Below are 24,885 nucleotides of genomic sequence, written 5' to 3'. Positions count from 1 at the left end.
AGGAGCAGGGAGTGCAGGGGATGAGGAGAGCAGGGCATCTCTGCAGCTGGAGCACTGGATTGTCTCCATTACCAAAGAGGAGCTCACCTGCCCTGCTCTGCGGGGCTTGGAGTGGGGAGGTGGATAGAGAAAATGCTCTATATATTAACCTTGTGCTAATTAATCAGGAATATGGGTTATACCCTTTCAAGCAACGGAGTTATTTCAGTTTAGCAAATTAGTGCTGCTCAGCTGAGACTCCACGGCTGAGCATGATCCTGGTTCCACCCCTCTGCAAGTGCAGAGTCCATCACTGCAAGGAGTTGTGGCCAAAACCCTGTGTTTTGCTGCTTTGGGTGTGTGTTGGTGTGCACAGCCCTGGGGGAGAGCTACACCCCAAAAACTTACTGCTTGTTGTCATCCACCTCCAAGCTGAGTTGTTCCAAGCAGTAGTTGAGGTTCACTCCCAGTTTTGGTGTTTAAGGCATCCCCCAGGTTTTTGATGGGCCAAACCGACCTCTGTAGCCACTCATCTTCTCCAGAGACTGACCTTGAGTGAGAGTGTTTCTACCTTGTGTCCTTGGTGAGTAAAACAAGCTCTGGGTGCTAAATCCAGGCTGGTGTGTTTCTGTTAAACTTCTGTTAAAGTTCCAGGGAAACCCAGCCTGGCATGGTAAATGCTGTCAAAATCCACGTGGAAAAGTTCTACATTAACTACAGAGGACTGTTTGAATACAGAGAAGAGAAACTAGGAGTAATTCCCACTGGTCTCAGCAGTGAGGGCTGGACTGACCTGTGATTTCAGGACAGGTTGTTGTGTAGCTGAGGTAAAAGTGTAAAACCTGTATTAATGTGCTTGTGGCACAAAGTGGCCCAGTGTGGTCATGGTGGCAGTGGCTTCCAGACAGTCAGACGGGCACTGTGAGCAGCAGAGGTGTCAGTAACATTCAGCCAGACACCCCCGGGGCTCCCTCCAAATGCAATCAGAAATGATATTGTCACCAGCCTGTGTCTGAGCCGTGTGTGGCAGCAGGGCACGGTCCCAACAGGTCAGCACTTACTGTATTTCGGAAGGAGGGAGTGTGGGTGAGTTATTTAGATTTTGTTTGGAACAATAAAACCCGAGTTATTTGAAATCTTAACAACAGAACCAGCTTTTAGCACCGGCGTTTATAGGGATGAGTGGGCGAGTTGTTTAAAGGGGAAAAAAAAAAATCTTTGAAAACAGTCCAAGTGAGGGTGATAATTTCATGCTCCAAGGGAAGCGTGTGCACGTCCTGGGCCTGGGCAGGGTGTGGATGGGCTGTGGCAGGGGCTGGGCACAGCACAGTGCAGGGCACACGTGTGCCCAGGGCACACTCGGCTCCCTGAGCTCCAACCTGACGTTGTAGGTTGTGTCTCTGCAGATCACAAATGTCTCACTCTTTATTCTTGGCTGCATCCTAAACTCGGAGGGAAAATGTCATTTCCTCACGTTGTTCCAATCGCCGACCTCCTGTGTGTGGGCTCTGCCCCTCTGTAACACCCATTTTCTGCTTTCCCCCTGTACCAGCTGCAGATTCCCCCTTTCAGGGCTCTCCAAAGGCAGCTCAGCTCTTCACATCAGGGGCAGAGTCTGGTTCATTCCCCTGTTGCCCCACTCTACCCATGGGATCCCCTGGTCTCAGCCCCAGCACTGAGCCCACAGGAGCTGTGGCTGTGCCCTGCCCTCCCTCACTCCTTCTTTTTCAGCCAGGGACAGGTACCAAGCCAGGAGTCCTGATCTCAGGTCCCACACAGTTTCCATCTTTCTTTGGAAGTTATTGTGTGACTCCTGGAAATGAATTTATTGGTGTGGAATAGCACAGGCAGTTCCCCAACGCTGCATTTTTTTGTTCAAGTTAGAGAGATTTCCTACTTTTGCAGTGAAAAGTGAGAGTGAAGGACAAGAGTGGACAGAGAGCCGAGAGTGCCAGTGAAGCTCTGTCCCCATTTTGCCCCTTTGGCAAATGTGCTTTTCTTCCCAGTTGCCCCATTTCACTGTCAGTAATTCCCATTTCACAAACGTGAGGTAAGAACAGCTCTTTGGCTGCTGCCTGGCATTTCCATCTTTCCCTGTTTAAAAAACCCTGTTGCAATTAGAAATTTCCCTCTGTCGAGCAGTGTTACATTTAAATTGAGATGCTTATGGCTGAGGCAGCCTCAGCTCTTGCAATAGGACAAAAAAACCGCACATATCTAATAATACAAGGAGCAGGAGGACTATCAGGAGCTAAAAATGGTCCTTCAGTATTTTGGTGCTTTAAATCCAAACGATCAGAGTGTGTCTGGGTGTGCACAGAGCGTTTGCTGCCGTGGTGCCTGTGCCTGCTGAGCCGAGCGTGTTTGCAGATGTAGTTTGGGAGAATCGATCCCAATCTATTTTTAAGGTAAAGTGAGTGTGGCGGGTGGGAGGTGAGGAGGTGGAAGGAAAGCTAAATATTCACGTAGCTGCACTGTGTGTGTTTAAGAGCATCATCTAATAACGGGAGGATCGTGGCAGCGAGGTGAGGGAGAGAGAGGAGCCTTCTCTGGAGCCCCCCCTTACATCGTGCCAGGGCACGCAGCGGCTCGGGGAGGAGGTGACAGCGGGGCTGTCGCTTTAAGCCTCAGCTCGAACCCAGCGGGTCACTGGAGCCGGCGACGTTGTGCACATCGCTCCGCACAAATCCCGCTCGGCACGAATCCCGCTCGGCGGCGCTGGGAGAGCCTCGGGCAGCTGGAGCATCCAGCGGCGGCAGCGCTCCTCCTGCCCGCGGACATGTGAGAGCCGGAGGCCGGGGAAGAGCTGGCTGCTGAGGTCAGTGAGGGAAACTCGGGGGGTTGTTTGCGTTTCCTTCTTGCTCTGAAATGAGAGGCGGCATCGGGAGGAGCAGCAGGAGGAGGAGGTGGATGCGGAGATACGGAGGATTCACTCAGGCCGGGATGTGCCGTGTGTGCTCGGGGGTTTAAAGTTTTCAGGTAGCTCCGGTGTGAACTTTTTATTATTAATATTGTGGCGGCTGCGGCGGTGCTCAGGCTGCTCCGGGTGTGCTGTGTCTCACAGCAGAGGGTGGCCGTGCTCAGGGTGGGGACACGGGGTGTCTGTCACCAGCCCTGTCTCACGGGAGGAGCGGGGCAGCAGCGCCCAGGGGTTGGCACGGGAAGGAAAGTGGTGTCCTGAGCAAAGACCGGGCGAGTTTTCCAGCTCTGCTGCCTCTGAAGCTGACGAGGAGTGGAGACTCCAGCCGACGAGCTGGTGGTTGGGGACAGGGACAGCCCCACTCCGGAGCACGGGGACGATTCTCCAGACATTTCTCCTCCTGGTAAAACAGGCTGTGGATTTCAGCCAGGGATTTCCTTCCAGTCCTCTCCTCCAGCCCCCGCTTGCCTCTCTGCAAACCTCCCCCTCGGTTCCTTTCTCCAGGTGAGGTTGGGAAGTTCAGTGCCTGATGTTTTTGGGGTTTGACGTTGTGGCCGTGCCAGAGGTGCAGCCCCCACAGTGAGTTCACCAGGGTGAGGCGTGGGGTGGTGCAGGATAAAGAAAAGCTGCGTGCAGGGGACTGACAGACAGCCCTGGATAAGGTGCTCCCGGCACTGGTGGCCACCAGCAGCACCAGCTCTGCTCCTGCCTGGAGATTTTGAGGTTGGCTACCTTGAAAATAGCAGAGGTAAGGAGCAGTGACATGTCTGGTGCACTGGGGAGAGGCAGATGGGGCAGGGGCAGATGTGTGGAGAGGGGTAACTGCCTCACCTGGGGCAGGTAAGTGCCTGCCTTGGGCAAGGGCACAGGTTTCCAAGGACTGTCCACAGGGGAGAACTTGGTCCTGGGGACTGATTGCTGGGTCCTGTCCCAGCTCTGTTACTGTGGGACGTGGTCAGGTCGCTTCGTCTCCAGGTTGTGTCCTTCCTGAAATAAGGTGGAATTGTGGTGGACACATTTAAATGCCGAGGCTGTGCTCTGAGGGGGTGACAGTGAGAACTGCTGTGTTACCCCTGAACCCACCGCTATCCTCGCTGGTCCCTGACCTGGGCACTCACTCCTGAGCTGGATCTGCTGTACCAGACACACCAGGGTCCATCCGCCCCTGGTTCCTGCCTGCAGGTCCCATCTACTGTCCCCTGGGAGGAGAACAAAGCCAGAGTGAGAGCCCTTGATCCTGCGTTGGGTCAGGTCTGCCTGGAGGGGAACCAAAGGCAGGTCACTGCCCTGGGGACACCAGCGAGAAGCTGGTCTGACAGAGGGACAAGGTCTGGCCCTTTGGGTGGCTCTTGGGTGTCTGTGGTTTAGTTTGGTGGGCGAAACTCCCTTTGAAGGGGACGTTCCACCCGTGTTTGGGTGACCATGGGATCACTGAGGGAAGTGCCATGACTTGGCCAGCACAGAAATACCTGCTGTGGTTACTTGGGGACCTCTGGGGCTCTGTCCCAGAGCAGATCTGACAGGCTTTGGTGGGGCTCAGAGCGCTGTGGGAAGAGCTGCATCCCGAGCTGCTGTGGGGGCAGCAGGAAGCTGTGGGAGAAGCCACCACCAGAGCGTTGGGGTTGAGGGGATCTCTGAGCAGATGTTGGTGTAGTAGGGGGCACAGCTGGGGCTGCCTGGGGGTTGTTCAGGTTCCACAGAGAGGTTGGGACAGGGTGCTGATCCCAGGATGGGGCTTGGCAGTGGGAATGTGGCTGAGAAAGGTTCTCTGCAGGGTCCTGGGTGGGCAGTGGGTCCAAGGTGGAAGAACCTGCAGGGCATTTGTGGGCTGTGGCTTCAGGTGTTGGGAGCTGGGAAGTGGTTTAGTTCTTGCAAAGAGCCTTTCTGCCTTTGTTTAATGTCTTTCCTGAATCTGAATGAAAATGGCCAAAGGGGGTGAGGCTCAGGAGTCAGTTCTGACTTTGTTTTGCCTCACCTGGGACCTCTCCAGCCTTGGCCTCACCTGCATATTTGGAGTGGTCAGATTGAGGGATTTCCACAGGAGCTACTGCTCCGTGTCCTGCACCTCTGGGGCAGAGCTGGGCAGTCCAGAACCTTCTCAGCCCAAAACTCAGGTTTTATTTGGTGTGAGAGTTTATCAGAGAGGAAAACGGGTGGATTTGTGCTTCTCCACGGGGTGTAATGACCTTGGCTTGGGGGTCCTGAGGAGCTGGTGGTCCCAGGGAGAGGGGACAGTGGCAGAGCAGGCTCCTGTCACTCTCTGCAGCTGCTTTTTGCTGCCTTTTCAACACCTTGGCTGTGGTTTTACACATCCTGAATCCACCCAGGCAGGTTAAACAGCCTGTTCCTCCAGCAGCAAGGGAATGTGTGCAAAAGCCTGGATCCCTTCCAGTGGGCTGTGAGAGGAGAGGGAGTCCTGCTCTCTGCCACTCTCAGAAAATGTGAACAAAGCTCAAACCCCCTCGAGCAGGACCTCCACCTGCTTGGGATGGTGCCATCCCTGTCCTGCCCAAGGTCAGGGAGCAGGAGCAGAGGCTCCACACTCGTCCTTGTCCCTGTGTGGGCTGAGGTGGGAGTGTCTCTGTGCCCGTGCCAAGGGCAAGTGTGTTTGCAGCCAAATCCGCCCCGGGGCGATCTCTACAGTGCCAGCAGCCCCTGGGTCCCTCTGCCCCGTGCAGATGGGGTTGGTTTAACTCTTTGTGACGGCGTCTGGCTGCCACAGGAAGGTGACAGTTGGCAGAATTTGGGCAGTTGCAGTGCTGGAGGCAGAGAACGGGGGATGAGGACAGACGGGGACACCGGCCATGAGGTGAGAAGTGGTCTCGGGGCTGGAAACCCAAGCTGGTGCCCAGGAGCCATTTGGGGATGTGGCTGTGCTGCGGCAGGGCTGTTGCTCAGCCCCATGAGGGGATGCCCTGGCTCCTGGGAAACCTCCTGACCCTGGCTGTGCCAAGGCCCCGGGCGAGCACAGCTCGGGAGCAGATGGTGAGCCCCAGGGTGTGATCACACCTCCATCTGCCCTCACAGCTCCTGCCTCGGGGCTGGGAGCAGCCTGGCAGGGAAGGAGCCCAGCACTCCGTGCCTTGACACATTTGGGCATTTTAATTAGAGAGGTTTAGACCTGGGGCAGGGTTTGGCTGGAGGGAGCCAGATGCCCTGGGGCTGCCCATGGGCCATCCCAAGCTGGCACAGCCCTGTCAGCACTAACACGGCCCATGGGCACTGACTTCCTGCCCCTCAGGTGCCACTGGGAGGTGGCACACAGGCAGCCCTGTCCCACTCCTCCATGCTCTAACTGCCCTTCCTACTGATTCAGAGCATCCTTTTCTCTGCCAGGCGCATTGGGAGCAGGATCCTGACACCCCAAAGTGCAGGATCTTTGCAGGATGTGCCACAGGGGGATCTGGTGTCTGTGATGGGGGAGCTCTGAGCCGGGGGCTCTGGCCATGCACTGCCAGGCTGCTCCTGCAAGCTGGAACTTCTCCCTGGATCCAGGACTGCTCTGATTTACTCCATGCAGTCATGGAACAGCGGGAGGGAGGCTCGGTGTGAATGAACCGGTTTCCTCATCTACCCTGAAATTTGGGTCACACAACCCAACATAGCAGAGCTGTGAGAGATGTAGTTCATCCTCAGTTCAAGCCCAAGCCAGCTTTGATTTCTGAGATGCAACTGCTGGTGGTTCAGAGGGTCCACTGGAGCTGTGGCTCCATTAGTGGATCAGCACGTGGCAGACAGGAGGTGAGAGGGGTTTTTCCCCTCCCTGATCAGCTCCCACATTGCCAATGTTCCTCTCTGGCCCGCTGCTAATTTTGACGCTGCCCTAAATAGAAGCTGAGTGCATCTCATCTGCTTCGCTTAGCATACAGGAAAATTGTTTTCCTTCATTTACCCGATCCAACTTGTGGCTTTAACCCTGTCAGCACAAGTCTCTCCCCACTGCAGAGCTCCCATGAAGGGATTTGCCTGCCCCTGCCGTGGGGAAGAGCTCTGGTGGGAGCGGCACCGTGTGTGGTGGGGCTGGGAGGGCTCCCAGGCTGCCCAGATTGCCACCAGCAGAGCTGGGAGAAGGACTTTGCTTCATCAGCAGCCAAAGGAATCTCTTGTTCCGCTGGAAAGTCTGGCTGTGCCCTCTCCATCTCTCTGGTGGAATGTGCAGCCTGTCAGGAGGGACTCAGTGCCCCTTCCCAGACTGGCTTCTGCTAGAAAATAGCTCAGATAGACCCAGTTCTAAGAGGTTTTTGTTGCTTTCTGTTGTGGCTTTTTTTTCCAGCAACTGGTGGGACCAGCTCGGTGTGTAGGGAATATCCCCAGGCCTGGCAGATGCCCCTCTTATCAATGGCTAATTTTATCTCCCATTCCAAGTGACTCCTTGGAAGGATCTGTTGTTCCTGCTGCTCTGTCTGCTCCAGATCAGGACACACAGCCCCTCTCCCTGCTGGAAGTGGCTCGGAGAGGCTGCCTCCAACGCGAGCTTCCTGCAGCACAACTTAAATATATCCCTGTCCAGTGCAAGGTGCTCATTTGGGGCTCTTGTGCAAGAACTGTTGTCCTGAAAATCTGTAATTTTGTGGCATTTACAGCTGGGTGACTGCTACAAGTGCTGTGTTGAGGACACAGGGGAAGCGTTGGGGTGTGAGGGGCAGTGGCCTGAAAAGGTTGGATTTAGCTGGTGGAAAAAGCAAACCCCGAGCTTGGGCTGAGCACAGAGCAGCACTTCAGCTGAGGTGGCTGCACAGTTCCCCTCATCCCGCTCTGAGCCCAGCCCTTTCCAGCCCAGAAGCTCCCTCGGAGCAGTGCCAGGGTGAATGCTGTCTCCTTTTCCCTCTTGCCCATTCAGCCTCCAGGTTCCTCTGGCTGCTCTACAGTGACAGCGGCTGCACGAGGCTCATCTGGGTTCGGGTTTGGGCTGTGGCAGTGCCTGGAGCCTCTGGGATCAGAGGGACCAAGGAGCAGAGACCCCAGCAGGCTGCAGACTGTGGGGCTTGGCACACTCAGGACACAGCCCCTGAACAGAGCAGGAGAGGGCACGGCTATACCCAAGGCTGCGCTGATTTGATTCAGGATCTTATTTGGGGTGTTGTGACTCTGACTCTCCTCTCCCTTCCCAGAAAATCAACCGGACTCCTTCGGACGAGGAATGCTTCTTTGACCTGTTGAGCAAGTTCCAGAGCAACCGGATGGATGATCAGCGCTGCCCGTTGGAGGAGTGCCCTGCCGAGGCTGCGGAGGCAGCTGCCACACGGGTCCCTGCCCTGGGAGAGCGGATATGTGAGCACTGACGCGTTCCCTAGTCCCCTGTTCCTGTGGGAGTGACGCTGCTCCCGCGGCGTGCCCAGCTGTTGTGGTTTGCCGTGTGCATCCCGTGATGTTTTTCCCTGAGCTTCCTCGGCTCTCTGAACTTTAGCGGTTCCTTGGCAATCTCTGTCAGTATTTAAGGAAGGAAGAAACATTCTTATGTAAATGATTGCCGAGGGAAAGGCTGGAGAGTGTGAGCTAAGGTCTGCGGAGTAAATTAGCGAGAGAAATGCAAGATACACTTGGATTTTTTCAATGTGGGTCTTTAGGTCTTGGATTGGAACAGGGAAGTTGGCACCAGGACTTTTCTAGCACCTCCAGAAGGAGGATGATGACGGTCATTGCTGAGGGAGCTTTGTGAGAACCTGGGGTCTGGGACGTGCAGGGGCCGGGTCAGGCTTTCTCAGCAGGTTTAAATATTGCCAGTTTTTGTAATGGCGTTGCCATGGAGGAAAAACTTCTGGATTTTGTACTGTTCTTGGATGCGGTGGTGATAGGTGTTGTGTAAGGACAGAGGAGCCAGAAGGATGGATAAACAGTGGGAAGCTGCTCAGGCAAACAACTCAGCCCTAGGAAGGACACGAATAAATTGAGGAAGGCGCCTGACAAATAGGGCAGGCAGGGCTGTGTTTGCACTTGGGTTTCGTGGCTTTTTCAGTATTCAGGGCCTTTGTTTAAACCCAAGCTGGGGAGAAGCTCCAAAATGCAGGGATCAGCCTCACACGCTTAATCACCAGCACAAAGGGCTCAAACCAGTTATTTAACCTGATGGATTTGTTCATCATCAGTTTCCAAGTGAATACAAAGGGCAAATGGGAGAGGAGACCCTGACAGCTCCCAGAGCTGCAGCACAAGGAGCATGTGCCAGGGCAGGGGCTGAAGCAGAGACGGTCAGGCTGTGGCAGGAAGGCCACAGGTTGGCTGTGAGGTGAGAGGGTTTTTAGCGTCTAAAAATAAGGTTGAAATGAGCATTGCTTTGTCAAGAGATGCATTTCTGACACACAAATGCATTTGGCTGTAACAGCTGTGTAATTTAGGAGACGGGGTTGAAAATGTGAAGCTTTATAAAGAATGCACGAGCAGCCCCACATTGGGTTCGGCTCATTTGGGCTCTGAGCCTTTTGGACGTGTTATTTTTGAGGAGTCTTTGTGATCTGAAGGAGAGGAAACTCATCCCTGCGTCAGCACTGAGATTTTCTTCTGTTTCTGCAGCTCCATGAGCTGGGGCTCTACAGACTTGTGTCGAGAGGCTCAGAGTGGGTTCTGCTCCAGTGCTTTGTTCTCAGGGAAAGTAACACCATTTGGGCTGGATTTCTGTTTTCCTTTGCTGGTCCCTGTCTGAGTGCAGTGGCTGTTGTTTGGGAGCCTTTCCCTACCCAGCAGCTGCAGGAGCTGACAGGGAGCACTGCCCTGAGGTGTTTCCAAAGGGGCAGTGGTGGATAGATGACATGCACTAGCTCTGGACTGGGACCCCCAGCACCAGCACAGCTCTGTGGGGTGAGAAGCAGAGCCCAGGAGTGTTTTGCTGGTGCTGACGCAGCTCCTGCAGCCTGTGACAGCTGGACTCACCGTGGCAGTGCCTTTCCTTGAGCAAAGAGCCTGGATTTCTGGGGGGGGCTGAGAAGGTGCTGCCAGGTGAGAGGCTCAGCCAGGCCTGGGCTTTGCTGATGGCCTGTCTGCAATTATTCCCAGCTGTTGGCACTGTGTGGGTGCCTGTCACAGCCACAGGGGCCATCAGGAACTCTGTGCTCACCTCTGAATGCCCAGCTCTGCCTGTGCCTCTTGGTCCAGGTGGAAACCAGAGTGGAAGTGGCAGTGCTGGAAGCAGCAGGGATCACACACAGGCAGTGGTTCAGCCCAGGGGCACTGGATCTCCTGGGCCAAGGTGGCACCTTTGGTGGCCTCCAGGAGCTGGCTGAGCCCTGCAGGGGACCCAGCCATGCAAGGTGGGCATGTGAGGTTCTGTGTTATCAAGGCACCTGATTCCTCTGCTGCTGCCTGCTGGGTTTGTGTGGGGTGGAGAGGAGTTTGGGGAGGGGGTTTGGGCTCTGCAGCTCAGGCAGGGCAGGCAGAGCAGTGACCCTGCTGTGTGCTCCACTCCCCAGCACAGTCCACCCTGATGGCATCTCCGCAGACAGAGGAGTTCTTCGACCTCATTGCCAGCTCCCAGAGCAGGCGCCTGGATGACCAACGTGCCAACGTGGGCAACCTGCCCGGCCTGCGGATAACCCACAACAACCTGGGCCACCTGCGTGTGGAGGGGGACGCCCAGGAGCCCGGGGACGAGTTCTTCAACATGCTCATGAAGTGTCAGGTACGGCCACAGGGCTGGGGGAGCTCTGACACCTCTGCTCCAGTCCTTTCCTCCAGGACAGGGCTGTCCTGGCCCTGCCCTAACGCCCCTCTCTCTCCTGCAGTCCTCCAGGATCGATGACCAGCGCTGTGCCCCCCCAGACTCCATCCCTCGTGGCCCCACCATGCCGGACGAAGACTTTTTCAGCCTCATCCAGCGTGTCCAGGCCAAACGCATGGACGAGCAGCGTGTGGATTTGGCCTCAGCCCAGGAGGAGGCTGAGGAGGAGCAGCAGAGACCTGGTTCCAGCTAAGAACTGGGCTTTGGTCTGGGGGGGTTGTTTCAGTTTTACTTTGTTTTTGAAAAAGGAAAACCAGAGGTGGGTGGTTTCAAGCTCCTGTGCTCCCAGTCTTGTCCCGGGAGCTGCACCTCCATCGTGTTCCTACAGAGAGCCCAGCAGATGAGGACAGTTTTTAAATAAGGGGTTTTTTTTAGGACACTGGGCCACTGTAACACTGGGCACAGCACCTGGAAGACTTTAGCAGCCCCTTGCTGATCACCTAAAACCCCAGGAACTTGGAGGAGCCCACACGGGGTAGTTAACTCCAGCCTTGATGTCTTTTATTTCCACAACACTTTTATTGAAACAGGGAAAGGGAAGAACACCTTTTCCATTTTGAAGTCCTCCTGTCTTCCCTGACACAAATGATTCTGGATTCTTCTCTGGAACATCCTGTTCATCTTTGTTCCTTCTACAGAAGAAAAAGAGCCCAGCTCCTTTAAACTTTACTCCACCCCAGCTGCATCGTGGTCCCACACACCTGAGTGTATTTTAGGTTTGCTGAGGACTCTCTGGAGAGCCCTGGACATTCTCTGCTTCCAGCTGCAGCCCTGCAGGACTCCCTGAGCAGGGACAAAGCTTCGCTCACCCTGAGCTTTAGTGGGATTTTTACCTCTGGAGCTCACTGCAGCCCATGGCAGGGGCTGTTCCTGGGCAGGGGGAAGGAGGAATGAGGTCTCTGCCCAAGTGTCCAGCCCACGGCAAACAGGGACAGCTCCTGGTGCCACTGAGCCAATGTGAGGGTGTCCAAGACAGAACCTGTGTGTGACAGGGCCCTGCTTCAACAGCCAGCAAAGCTTTCTGCCCACGGCTCATCCCTCCTTCCTTCTGTGTCCATCAGCAGCTCGGGCCAATGGCCCTTCCCTCTTCTTGCTCCCTCCCAAACCAGCACTGAGCTGCTCCCAGTGAGGCACTCTGCTTCTGTCCATGTGTCTCCAGCCACTGGAGCCTCAGGAGAGCCCCAGCGTGGGGGGCTGGCTGGGAACTCATATTTACTGTCATTCCTTCCCCTTTTGGACCAGCTGGAAAAGCTGGAGGAGGGAAGCAGAGACGTGACTTGAAGAGGTGAAGTATTTCTCCTTTGCTTGACCAGAGACTATGCTGGACTTAAGAAACCCCAGCGCCGAGTTGTGCTGAAACCGAGACTAAATCAGCACTTTTGATTCGAAATGTGTTTGATGGAAACATTCCCAACCAGCAGGGAGATATTTTTAGACCAGTGATGCTGCTCATGGGGCATTTACCCTGCCTGCACTGACCATGTGGAGTGGTAGCTGCAGTTTACCTGCTACCTGGGAGCACTCACCTGCTGCTTGGCCGAGGCTGCGCCTCCCTCCTGGGGCTGGGCAGAGCTCTGGGGAGGGGAGAGGAGCTGCTCACCCCCTACCTACCAGCCAAGCTAGCATTTGTCAAAGAGGAAAACATGGATGATGATGACCTGACCAGCTGCAGGCTCAGGCCTGTGCAGCTCTTAGCCAGGTGGTGAACTGGAACCTGACCATTAAGCTTTCAGAGGTATTATTGAGGTATTATTTGCCATATACTTGAATGTATGAGCTTATTTATTTTTTACATGTGCATTTGCTAATGTCATTTTAATGGGGAATTTCCAACCCACAGGTACTTGTTTTTTTTCTAAAAAAATAATCTGCCAAATGGATTAATATATTAGAAATGAATACAGCTCAAGGGGAAGGGGTGGGGGGAATTGTGCTTAATAAATATTTGTGTCTAAGCTTCAGTGCAAATACTCATTTCCATTATTTCCTGGCTGACAGCAGGGCTAATCCTGGCCCTTTGGAATAGGGATGGGGGTCTCTGGTAACAGACACCACCACATCTGCTAGGAAAAGCATTGTGCACCCACCTCCACATTGCTTTACACTTACGAGCACACAGATCTTGACAGGCACCACCATCCCAGCTCTGCCTGACTGCCAGCATGGATGTGGCTGTGGAGGGAAGGCACAAAGCCCTGAGAATTCCCTGCCCAGAAGTTTCTAAGACAACAGAGCAGACAGAGCAGCCCTGCATGGCTGAGAAAAGGCTGAGCTGTTCCTTTCTGCCCCGTCTCGGTGCCGCCCCGGCGCCTGGCCCAAAGCTGGGTTGTTCCCCAGAGCCAGGGGACAAGGGCACGGAGTGCTGGGCACAGCCCTGGCACCAGCCCTTGGAGCAGACACAAAGCAGCAGCACCAGCCCATTCCAGCACAGCAGCCTGTTGGACTGGGCTGGAAGGCAGCCTGGGAGCAGCAGTTTGGATCCTGAGCCCTGTGAGGATAAATCCAAGTCACAGCTGGCCTTCCCATGCCTGGCTCATTTGTGCTGGCCACTGCCAGGCCTGGTCAATGATTAATCAAGAAGCACCAGCTTGTTCTCCTCAGGTGTTCTCACACCTCTGGGTGCCTGGGCACAGCAGCTCTGTGTGTGACCTGGGGACAGAACTGTGCCCTCAGGCGTGCAGAGGCTCAGATTCCCAGGAGCAGGTGATCCCTGGGACTGAGTGATGGTGTCTCACCTCCTGTCTCCATCCTGAGCGGGCCAGGCTCGTTGTAAGCTCCTGTGAGCAGAAGGCACTGGCTACCATTGAGTCTCCAGAGTAGCCTGCAGTGGCAGCTGCTGTTCTGCATCCTCCTCTCTGCCAGCTCGGGAAGGGCTCTCTGATGCTGACATCCGCTGGAGAGCCGCGGGATTGCCGGCCCGGGAGGCGCCACTGCTGCAGCTGCGGAGTGCGAGTTACTGGAGCAGGGCTGTCCCCAGTGCAGGGCACGTTCTCTTCATGGAGAACCCTAAAAATCCAGCAGGAACACGAGATCCTGCCCTCTTCTACCCAGCTGGACACAAGCACCCAGAGGCACTTGCAAGACAGGGCTGATGTCAGGCCTGGAGAAAGGCACTCAGGACAAAGGCTGCTTCTCCTCACTCCCTGCCTCTGGATAAAGCAAGTCCGTGTGCTTACCCATGTCCCCTTTCCAGAGCAAACCCACTGCCCCATGACTACATTTTTCAGAAAAACAGCTTCAAAAGAGAGCAAAAAATTCGGTTTTTTACCTGCAAGAACTGCCACCCTCCATGCTCAGAGCTGTCTCTGTCCTGCCCTCAAAGAGGATCTGGTGACAGAGGGCACTGGGACAAGGAAACATTTAAATCTAGGAATAGCCAACATAGATTTTGCTACATTTTGCTACATTTTTACCTATAACACAACAAAAATTGGCACCACCTTGCTGTAGCTGAGACCCAGTACCAGGTAAGAAAGGTAAGGAAAATGGTATTAAAAAGCCAGATTGCAAATTACTTGTTTCCAAGGCAACACGGATCCTGCAACAGCTGCTCTGTTCCACCCCATCAAAGGTATCAGCAGCATGGAAGCAGAATGCTGATTTTCAGATTAAAGGTAATAAAACAAACACTCTTCCAGCAGTGCTAATAGGTGCCAGCAGCCCAGCTCAGGGGGAGAACACAGCAGTGCTCTGAGAGCTGTTTTTCAATCCTGGGTCACCTCAGCAGCTGGCTGTTTCAGGGAGAGCTGTATCTCTGCAGGATCTGAGCACACATGAGCTGCCTGATGAAGTTCCTGCCCCTGTTTCATCACTCTGCACTGACACACCCACAGGAACAGGACAACGTTCCTGGTGCTCTGACCCAACACTTCAAATGCAACATAAAACTGTTATAAACACTCCAGATGAAGGAAAATCATTAATGCCCTCACTGAATCCTTGGCTGGTGAAGCACCACAAACACCTGGAGATGCCTGTCTGAGAGAACTGGGTTTGCTCAGCCCAAGACACAAAGGCTGAGAGAGGTCTTACTGCTTTCTGTGGCTCAGTGATGAGGGGGAGCCATAGAGGTTGTGGGACCTCCAGCCTTAGAGATATTCTCAAGATCCTGAAAATCCTCCTTTGACAAGCAGATTGGACTGGAATCTTCCAGAAGGCTCTTCCAAACTGAATTAGTCTTTGATTGCAAGCTCAAAACCCTAAGAAAGCAGCTGTTCCACTGTGCAGAGGAAACAAGCCCTAACAAAGCCCAACATGATCAGTGCCTGATCCACCACTATCCGAGAGCTGCGTGCTGACAAACTCCTACATCTGTCATTTATTGCCTTTTAAATTTCTATCTAATCTTAACATACTGCAGTAGCACTAATAAGTCCCTCAATATCTGCCAAGACAACTTTCCAGGTCCTCTACTTCTCTCCACAACTATTAATTTTGCCTTCACACCCACAAGGAGTTGTAAAACCCTCATGCTGGAGCTCGAGAGGGATCAAAATACAAACCTTTCAGCCCCAACATGAAGGACACAGAAACAAAACTCTGGAAGATGTCAAAAGAACAGATAAAAGCAGCATTTGACTGCATTAAGAGCAGGTGATCTGACCCTCCTGCAGGGTCATTTTGGCTTTAGATTGGGACCCATCTCTTCAGGTGGTTTCAATTGCCTCCTCTCCTTAGTGGCCACACCTGAGCAGCCCTAAAACCTCCAGCTGCACCTCAAACACACACAGACAAAGAATTTTCTGGCTGCCTTATCAGCAGGGAACAAAGCCAGACATGGAACACTGCTGGGGCACTGAAAATTACCTGAAAGTCAGTAGAAGGAATACCAGGAAAAATACAAATACCATCTCTAAAGATATCAGCTTGATCAAAAGCAAAACTACACAAGGCAAAAACACACAAGAGAGAAAACCCAACACCTGAGTTTATTTTAAAAACAGACAGTTGAAACCAGGCAATGTGAAGGTGAAGAGTTTCTTGCCACAAGCAGAATGACCCCAATCCCAGGTGGCAGGTCTGTCCAACAGGCCACAATGTCACATCTGTCCCACAGGCCACAATCCCTCGTGTCAGGTGTGTCTCTTGCTGCCAGGATCTGGGGGCGTTTCCCCACTGTCCCCCTCTGCCAGCTGACCTTGGGGCCCAGGCTCTGCTGAGCTTTCCAGCAGCAGTTCCAGGGCTTCCTCCCCAGCCACACGTCTCACCTTCTCCCCTTTGGCTGCCAGGATCTCCTCGATATTCCTGGACAGTGATTTGAGAACCAACAGTGACACCACAGCAAAGGCTCACGCAGGCTCTGACACTCAGGACTGACACTACACAAGGAATCACAGGTGTATTACCACGAAAACCACCCAAAATTAACCACACAAAACCACCCAAACTTTCTGGGATTACTTTCATCCACTAGGATCAACAATTTAGCAATTACAGCTAAACAGAAGCTTTTAAAGGTATCTCGGGAAGTTAGAAATCACTGTAATTCCACAGCAGATCAATCTACACACTTGAAACATCCAAGGAAACCCAGCAGTGAAGTGATAAAGCCTGAGGGGAACAGGAAATCACCTGCTGGCAGCACTAAGGATCCCTGTTTATCCCACAGCTTCACGCCAATTTATTTGGATGCTAGACAGCGACAGTCAAGTTATAATGACTGAAAAGGGAGTCTGTGTGTATCTATCAACTGGATGAAACTTTGCTTTTAGTATGAGCCATATTTAAAAAAAAGAAAATCATTGAAACACGGTATCAGCTCAGGAAGCTGCCCCTGGGAGCAGGGCTGAGGAGGATCCTGCTCACACTCACCTCTTTCCCTCCAGGTCGGAGAACCAGCCCAGGTTATCGGCGATGACGTGATGGTTCCCGCAGCCGGGACATGTCACGATCACCACCCCTCGGTGGTAGGCGGCCTTAGAGATGGATTTGGCTGAGCGGGTCTGGCACACCTGAAAAACAAAGCGGATTCTCTGAGCACGCTAACTGCAGCTGCTGGGATTTTAAGAGAAAAAACAAAAACAAAAACAAAAACAAAACCACCAAAAAAACCCAAAAAAACAAACAAACAAACAAAAAACAAACAAACAAAAAACCAAAACAAACAAACAAACAAAAAAAAAAAACAAAAAAAAAAACCACCAAACTTTTGCCATTAAAAGCGTTTTCCCTCCCTCATCTCTAACTATCCAAAGTCGACTCCATCATGTTACGATGTCGTGAGTTCAGCCCGAAACACAAAGGCTGAGACTTTTTTCCCCCAGATTTTACTGCTTTTTGTGGCTCCCTAATGAGGATCCACAGAGGTTCTGGGATCTCCACCCTCAGAGATACTCACAAGACCCCGACCATCCTTCTCCAACACGGAGCTTGAACCTGAAGCCTCCAGAGGACTCTTCCACTCTGAATTAGTCTTTACAAGTTTAAAACCAAGAAAACAGCTACACCAGGAGCCTCCCCCGGGCCACCCCAGCGATGGTGCCCTCAGAACCCCCGGCCCTGGGCCCACCTTGCAGGTGTACACCAGCTGATAACGCGTGGCCGCCGGCGGCTCCGGGCCGGTGCAGAGCGGGCGGGCCGGGCCCCAGAGCTGTCCGCGGGCGGTGCGGGCCGGGCCCCAGAGCTGTCCGCGGGCGGTGCGGGCCGGACCCCAGAGCTGTCCGCGGGCGGTGCGGGCCGGGCCCCAGAGCTGGCCGCGGGCGGTGCGGGCCGGGCCCCAGAGCTGGCCGCGGGCGGTGCAGGCCGGGCGGGCAGGACCGCGGAGAGGCGGCGGAGCGGTGCTGAGCGGAGCCCTCAGGCCGGGCGGGGGGCGGCGGGGCCGCCATGGCGGAGGCGGCCCGAGCAGCGCCCTCAGCGCGCGCTGCATGGCACCGCGCATGCGCACGGCGCGGGCCCTGAGGCGGCGGCCGCCATGTTGGGTGCGGGCAGCGGCCATGAGGGTGTCGGGCAGTGCCCTTTAGTAATTAACTCATCATCAAACAGATCAGCCCGGCCCCGCCTCACACGCAGAGATTTAAACCTGTTTATTAACAGAGCCACGCAATAGTGTCACTCCAGCGCTTTTCAGAAGTAGTTTGGATGGTTTTAAGATCTGAGCAGTCCGTGGTGAGTGACATTGAGAGGCACAGCCACACCATACAAGGCGGTGTTTCCCTCCTGAGGAGCCTTTGGTGTCGGTGTTGTCCCTCTCTCAGGAGCCCTCGGTGTCGGTGTTGTCGCTGCCAGAGGTGTTCTCCCAATCCACCTCGTGGTGCCTGCCTTTGGGCACCCTTCTCATTGCTCTTTTTCTGAAAACAAGACCACACATACGATTTTTACAAAGCGTTTTCTGTGAACAAGTGGCATTTCATACTGTTAGTGTGTATCAGTCCCTTTTGTGGTTCATTTTATGCCCTCCATGAATCAAGGAAACAGAAATCATGGATATTTCCAGGGTAGCCCTGCTTACTGCAGCCCAGACCTTCGGTAACGCTCAAAGCAGTCCTTCATCCTCCTCCTCTCCTTTTCTGCCAGCTCCTCGTTGGTCAAGCCACACTCCTTGAAAAAAAAACAACAAAAATACCCCCTAAACCATATGAATTTATTCTTGATCAGATCAGTGTTAACACCAGGTTGCTTCCTGCATCTGCAGAGTCAAGGACCAGCAGGGTCTTTACTGTGTGTACAGGATGATAATGCTTCTGCTTCACAGTTTTACTACATTTATTCCCTCAACATCTGTAATTCTGGGAGTCTGTTTTCTGCAGTAACAGGAATCCTGAAGACAATTACACTGGAAAACATCCACACCCAGAGATGAAGGGCAAGAAAGTAATTAGAATAAGGTTTTATGCACAGATGCAGGAATGTCCACTGTAAATGTTTTGCTGCTCAGAGCTCACCCTTTTTGGAAGGTGGATTCTGCACTAAGTGCTCAGAGTTTGGAAAAGCAGGAGTTGCTGACAAGCTTCTCCAAGCTGGTAAATCCATTATGAATGACAATATTAAAGATCACAAACCCCAGTCATAGTAAAGAAGAGCCCACAAAGATTCTCTTACACTTGGTGCTTTTGGGGGCAGATGGCTCTCTCGAGGGCTGAGTTCCTGGTTTTGTATTTCCAGGCAATCTTCTGAAAGATAAAAAAAATTCAAAGCTTTAGTCAGAGTTGCCATTGCAAAGTAACTTCTCCCTCCAGCAGTTCTTTCAACAGAAGAGCTGTGATGTAACTGCAGAGTCCAGAGCAGAACTGAAACCAAGCCCAAAGCACTCACAACTCCGTCCTATGATCAATCCCAAGTCACTTCTCATTTTAATTAAGCCCTGAATCTTGCCCAGGATGGTGGAGTTCCCCACCACACTCAGAAAGAGACAGTGCTTTTCACTTCCAACTTAAGCAGGAGCAAAACAAATATTAAGATAATAATAATAACTAAATAAATAAATAAGCATTGCTTTAAAATAATATTCATGTCAGAGGCCACTGTGAGAAATGTGTTAATCATTATTTTATCTATCATTTGTCCCTGCTCTTCAAGCTGTGAATATCATGGCACTTCACACCAGACTCTATTTTGGTGAAACTCCTTTTGTGGTGACCAGGTGTTACAATATATATTTTTGAGCTGAGCAAGGTAGAATAATAAAAAAAGCCTTTCTGTTTCGTTGCTGTTTAGTTTTAGTGTAAAATCTCTCATCTCAATGATTGAAAAGATCATTTAGATCTTCCAGGAGAGCAAAACAGAATGGACCATCCTCTCCAGAACTCTAGTCAGTGTTTCCCCCTTACTTTTAGCTGTCTGTGTATCTTCATCCAGGTGACTGTGAAGAACAAGCTGTGGGGCAGAAAACAGAGCAGGAACATCAGAACTGTCTCTCAATCTGTAGGAACAAATAAAGGAATATAAAATCCAAGATATGCTAGAACCAGCCTCTCTCTCTCTGCTGCTGCCAGCAAACAGCAGACTGAGCCAGGAGTTACAGATTTGCTCAGGAATTTATCATCCATGAATAGATCCAGCTTCCTTTGGCCTCATTTATACTTTTGGCCTCCAGACAATGTGACAATCATTCCCTCACTGAAGTTATGAACTGAGTGAAACTCTTTACTACAGATGGCCCCAGGGGAAGAATTATTTTTGCCTGTTCTCACACATGAGAGACAATTAAAAGCAATTCAAAATAATTAAATTCTTTAGATTTGCTTAGACTCAACAAATCTTGCTGACTAATGCCATAACTGTGTCCTACACTTAAAATTTCAGGACACAGGGAGATTCTGTCCCTGTCTTGCTGCCTCTGCACTTTTTGATATCACTGAAATGAGCCTGAGCCACTGAAAAACTGCTGATACCTGGGGAACTGAGCAGAGGTGAGGAACATCCCAGAGGAAAGTGAAAGGTAAACAAGGCACCCTACTCACTTCCTGGGAATCTCTGGGGGAGGAGTCATCCAGATCAGAGGTCTGAAACAAAATCAGTATCGATTAATCATTCCTCATAAGCAAGGAAGTGACAGCAAGGGAACATACAGGAGACTGAGAGCTTCAGAAAACACAGAAGTGTGGACTTGCTGCTTCCTGCTCTCCTGTCTGGCCACTCAAAAAAGTACACAAGATGTCATATTAATTAAAATATATCTGATTTAGTTCTAGAAAATTTAACTCCCCATTTTGTCCAAATGGCTCACATCCAGTCTCTAAATAGAGTCACTCTTTGGTGGTTGAGGAACCAAAGGTGATGAGGGGTTCCTCAACCAAACACAAACACAGGTGGCCTGAGCTTGCATCTATCCAACTTCTCCATGCCTGAAACCAGGGTGAGGTGATGATTTCTATCACATCTTTCATTTTCTAAACTCAGCATTTGCATGGCAACGGTTTTAATTAATTTTGATGCTGGCTCAGACAGGTATTCACTGCCTGACGAGCTGGGAACAGTCTGAGCCCATCCTCAGCTTCCCAATCCCATCAAGAGGAGGAGATTGTACCGGTGTGGGCAGCTCCAGCTGCAGCCTTTTCAGCTTGGCCTCAGTGGCCAGGAGCTGACTCTCCTTCTGGAAGAGCTGCAGCTGCATCTCGTCACATCTCTCCCCCAGCTCCCGGATCTGCTTGCGGTAGGCGTCCCTCTCCACCAGGTTCTTGGAATACTGCACGTGGAACTGCTCTCGGGTCAGGAGAGCCTGTGCAGAGGGACAACACGTGGCATTCACACAACAGCACAGGCAGGCTGGCACTGTCTGCCCAAAAAGCAGCGATAAGCAGTCAAGAATATTTTATCACCTGGTCTCTCTCCGAAGCCACTTCCTCCATCTGCTGCAGAACAGCTTCAATCCGTTTTTTGTACATCTGGGAGTCCTTCCTCAGAGATGTGCACTGTAGCTCCAGCATCTCCTTTTCCTCTGCAAACTGCTGAGACAAGGTCAAAAGAACCTGCTTGTGGGCAGAGACTGAGCCAGGCTGTCCCCACTCCTGCTCTGTGCCACAGATTGCTCTGGCCAGGGCTCCATGGGGTGTCTGAGCTGTCACCTGCCACACACACAGAGTGCTGAAATACACAGTAGGAGCAGCAGGGATTGCTCCTGAGCAGCTGCTCTGCTCCACAGGCAAGACACTGCAGGTGCTTCACCTGCCTGTCTTATCCATGACCCTCAGCAGGAACTTGAACAGCACCTACTTTCTCTTGGAGCACCTTGGCTCGGTGCAGCTCCTTGCGCAGGCTGTAAATGGTGTTCACCAGCTCCCGGCGTTCTGCCACAGTCTGGCTGCAGTCATTCTCCAGAGTTTCCTTGGAGAAGCTCTTCTCCAAGTTCTGCTCTCTGGCAACCTGCAGGACCAAAGGAAGAAGTGAGACAGGGCCACCATCTAACTCCGTATCAGTTCTCTCCCCTCAGGTCTCTCGGGCAACAGCTGACCCTCAGTGTTCACTGCAGCATTGCTGCCCTGGCTGCTACAAATAATCCCTTGAGTCCATACCCTCACCAAACCACCTCACCAACCTGGAGAGTGTTTTCCAGCTCCTGGTTCTTGGCCAAGAGCAGCTCCTTCTCCTGCTGGATCTCCCACACCACCTCGTGGCTGGGGCGCTGCTCTATGGCGTGTTTCAGCTTCATTGTGTGCTTCCTCTCCAGCTTGCAGTCATCCTCAGCTTTCATGAGGCTGTGCTTCAGCTGATCGATCTACAAGAAGGTTCAGAGCTCAGCAGAAGCAAGGAGAAATCTCTGGCCTGCAAAACCACTTCTCTGTTCCCCAGCCAAATGCAGGGCAAGTTTCTCCCCAGCTCTGTTTTCCTCAGGAAGTTTTGTGCTCTGGGGACCAGAGTCCTCCTGCCTGTGTGCTAATAGGTGCATGTTCCTGTGCTGCCTTGGTGAGAGCAGCCTTGATTGAGGGAAAGCCTGGTCATTATTCACAGCACAACTTGTGAAATATGGGCCTACAGGACTGAGCTAGAGACCACAAAGATAGAGAAGATGCTTAGTGCTTCATGCTGGACTGGAGCATCCTTGGCACAGACAAGGTGCTTAGCCCAGCCTTCCATGGTCAGATTAGAAGGGGGAAGCTGGAGAAACTGTGCCTGACCTCCAGCAGCAGGTCCCTGTTCTTCATGAGGGCCGCGCTCTTCTCCTCGCTCTGCTTGGCGTAGCTCAGGGCCAGGTTGTAGTTCTCGTCCTTGCACTTGCGCAGCTCCTTGCTCAGGCTGTCCCTCTCCTCCTTCATCCTCTGGGCGCGCTCCTGGTGCTTGCGGAGCAGGCTGTCCCTGACCCACATCTCCCTGAGGGTGTCCTCCTTGGAGTGCAGCCACACCGTGAGCTCCTGCGCCTTGCGCCGCTCCTCCTGCACCGCGCTCTGCAGCTTCATGATCTCGTTCATCAGCACCTGGCTCAGGCCAGACTCGCCTGCCGTGTCTGTTTTTGGAGGGGCAGGGGTCACTCTCTGCTGTCCTGGCTGCTGCCAGACACACACAGAACTTGGCTTCCCCTCCATATCACTGCAGCCAACCCTGAGGATGTGTGGGGATCAAATTATCCCCACTGTGCCTCTCTGCTCTATGCCTTACTGCACCACAGAGTCACTGACACAACAGGCAGAAAGAATTCATCCTTCTGCTTCCTCCTCCCCCTCCCCAGTCCAGCCCGTGACACCAGGACTACTCTTCCCAGAACCCTTCCAAAGCACACATGGAGCTGGGCAGGGAATGCTCCTGACTCTGCTCAGTATCACCAAAGGAGGAGCTGTTGTTGAGAGCACAAACATTACCTATAATCATAGAGAAAACCCTGCTGGGCTCTTTGCCAGTTATTTTCTTATACAGCTGGGGATAATAAAGCTCCAGACTCTCCATAAAGGCCTCAAAGCCCTTGTGTCCCGTTCGCTGAAGAATGTCCAGGAGAACACCTGAAATCATGGCAACAGGGTATTCTATTCAGTTATTTCTCTCTTTACCTGTTCGTAACACAAGAAAAAATGGCTTCACTTCCTCTACATACAAAAGTCCCTTGGATCCAATCACAGAATAAATTAGGTTTGGAAAAGACCTCTAGGATCATTAAGTCCATTATATGACTCAGACACCTTTTCAACAAGGACATGGCATCAAGTGCCCCATCCAGGCTTTGTTTAAACACCTCCAGGGAGGGTGACACCAACACCTCCCTGGGCAGTCCTTCCAGCATCTACCTCCCCAGACAATCCCAAACCAATGGCCTGGAAACTCCACAAAAGTATTTGAAGTGCTCCCACCTGCCTTCCGCTTGCGCATGACCAGGCTGGGGTCATTGAGAACCTGCTCCTCGTCATCAAGGCTGAGCACTTTGCACTGGCGCAGGTACGGGGTGATCCGGGAAGGGTCAATCACTGAGATCAGCTTCACACGGAAGTTCTCCAGGTTATTCCAACAGATCTCATCGCTGTCCTCTTCCAGCATGTCAGCAGTGAGGGGAATCAGCGAGCAGCGTTGTCCTGTCTGGGGGAAAAAACACCAAAAAACCAAACAAGCAGCCCCTGAGCGTCTCGGAGCAGTGGTGGTGAAACCAAGGATGTCACAGACTGAGAATGCAGAAGTGTTTTAGTTAGGTGTTTTATGAGCAGTTCACTCTTCCTTCTCCACCTCTCAGCATGTGAGATCCCTGTGTCCTGTCTGACCACACAGAGACCAAGGCTAACACCCACCCACAAGAGCTGACACTTCACCTCAGAGCTGTAAAATAAACTTTTATTCTCTGTTAATATCAGCCATTCTGTATCACCAACCTTCACCTCCACAGTCATAAAAGCTTCCTTGATTCTCCTGTGTCCTGGCTCTGAGAAAACCTGTCTGGGTGCAGCCTCCCTCTGTGGTCTGACTAGAGAAAAGATAATTCCAGGAACAAAAGTGGTTTGAGAAAAAAGGGGAAACTACTCAGCTATACCCTGAGACGGGAAAGGGAAGGAAAAGACAGAGCAAAAAAAGGGGAAGCCAGAATGGGTGATGGGGGAGGAGAAAGATGGCAATGGCATCGTGAGTCAGCAGCAGCACATAGGCAGTGATTTCAGATTAGTTCTGGTTTTCTAATCTATCCCACTGACGTACCTTCTGGGGGTCCAGAAAGCTTCCTTGTGCAGAGGTCAGAAAGGCTGAAAAGAATGAAAGTCACAGCCATAGGTGTGTGCAGCTGATCTCAGGGAGCAAAACAAGCCACAAAATGAGAAGAAAGAGGCTCTTCAAAGGCTTTCCAGCTGTTAACATTTTGCTCCAGGAAAACAGGTGGCAGCAAGAACTCACTCTCAGCTGAAAAGGATGATTTCTATATTGATGCCTCTAATTTTGGATGTCCTCAAGCTTCCAGCGTAATTATGACAAGAAAGGGAAAGGGAATCAAGTCTTGACAAAGCAAGGAACATCACCCTCATTCCCAAACGACAGGCTGTGGCCATGGCAGCAATAAAGGAGCAGCCCAGCAAGCAGCACTGTGATGATGCTGGGCATCACCAGAAGACCTGAGCCTGCCTCCCCCACTTCCCACAGCCCTGGAGCTGAACTCAGAACTCACTCAGAGTGTTTTCTAAAAAAGCCTGGAGAACACACAGGCTCTGATGCCATGGCAGCATGACACATGTTCCCATCAGCTTCCCACTCCACTCTTTGTTCTGCTTTCTAAGTTTATGGAGAGTTTTTCCATGTTATCATTAGGAGTAAGGCAGAGATGCACAGAGATTCTTCCAGCCTGTGTTTCTTGTCATTAAATTAGCTTTACACTAAGAAAAGATGCAGTACCTGTGTCAGCTGTGCCTTGCTGAAGGTAATCAGTGTGCCCATTAATTGA

The 24,885-nt window shown here is 52.3% G+C and overlaps 3 protein-coding genes across 11 annotated transcripts in view; 1 reads left to right on the top strand and 2 right to left on the bottom strand.

Moving 5' to 3' along the window:
* Window positions 1-12,578, top strand: part of GPSM1 (G protein signaling modulator 1) — a 64,062-nt gene extending 51,484 nt beyond the window's left edge. For 2 of the 3 annotated variants that reach the window (XM_066332888.1, XM_066332889.1), the window contains 3 exons: window positions 8,011-8,170; window positions 10,303-10,511; window positions 10,615-12,578. In XM_066332888.1, coding sequence (XP_066188985.1) covers window positions 8,011-8,170; window positions 10,303-10,511; window positions 10,615-10,803 — 558 coding nt within the window. In that variant the 3' untranslated portion in view covers window positions 10,804-12,578. Of the gene's footprint in view, window positions 1-2,592; window positions 2,798-8,010; window positions 8,171-10,302; window positions 10,512-10,614 lie in introns of those variants that run through there. The other variant, XM_066332890.1, reaches the window with a different exon arrangement.
* A 2,941-nt stretch (window positions 12,579-15,519) lies between these two features.
* Window positions 15,520-17,568, bottom strand: DNLZ (DNL-type zinc finger). Its single transcript, XM_066332887.1, has 3 exons — window positions 17,119-17,568; window positions 16,422-16,561; window positions 15,520-15,854 (listed from the first exon to the last, which is right to left on the bottom strand). The coding sequence occupies exons 1-3, from the start codon at window positions 17,542-17,544 to the stop codon at window positions 15,683-15,685; spliced, it is 738 nt and encodes a 245-aa protein (XP_066188984.1). The 5' UTR covers window positions 17,545-17,568; the 3' UTR covers window positions 15,520-15,682.
* Window positions 17,569-17,592: 24 nt separating this feature from the next.
* CARD9 (caspase recruitment domain family member 9) lies at window positions 17,593-24,689 on the bottom strand. Of its 7 annotated transcripts, none has more exons than XM_066332880.1 (13): window positions 23,834-24,689; window positions 23,324-23,546; window positions 22,841-22,978; window positions 22,163-22,488; window positions 21,583-21,762; window positions 21,261-21,410; window positions 20,867-20,995; window positions 20,575-20,766; window positions 19,940-20,050; window positions 19,376-19,421; window positions 18,648-18,718; window positions 18,058-18,146; window positions 17,593-17,896 (listed from the first exon to the last, which is right to left on the bottom strand). In XM_066332880.1, exons 1-13 carry the CDS (start codon window positions 23,849-23,851, stop codon window positions 17,800-17,802), a joined length of 1,770 nt encoding a protein of 589 aa, XP_066188977.1. In that variant the 5' UTR covers window positions 23,852-24,689; the 3' UTR covers window positions 17,593-17,799. The 7 variants fall into 7 exon arrangements, with proteins under 7 accessions (XP_066188977.1, XP_066188980.1, XP_066188978.1 ...); XM_066332883.1 differs by having other exon boundaries at window positions 20,009-20,050; window positions 23,834-24,684; XM_066332881.1 differs by having other exon boundaries at window positions 20,867-20,992; window positions 23,834-24,683.
* Between the last annotated feature and the right edge of the window lie 196 nt (window positions 24,690-24,885).

The sequence above is a fragment of the Sylvia atricapilla genome, chromosome 19, assembly GCF_009819655.1.
Source record: "Sylvia atricapilla isolate bSylAtr1 chromosome 19, bSylAtr1.pri, whole genome shotgun sequence".
Taxonomy (NCBI): Eukaryota; Metazoa; Chordata; class Aves; order Passeriformes; family Sylviidae; genus Sylvia; species Sylvia atricapilla.
Note: the sequence above shows the minus strand (reverse complement) of the source record. Positions and strands in the feature narration are given on the sequence as shown.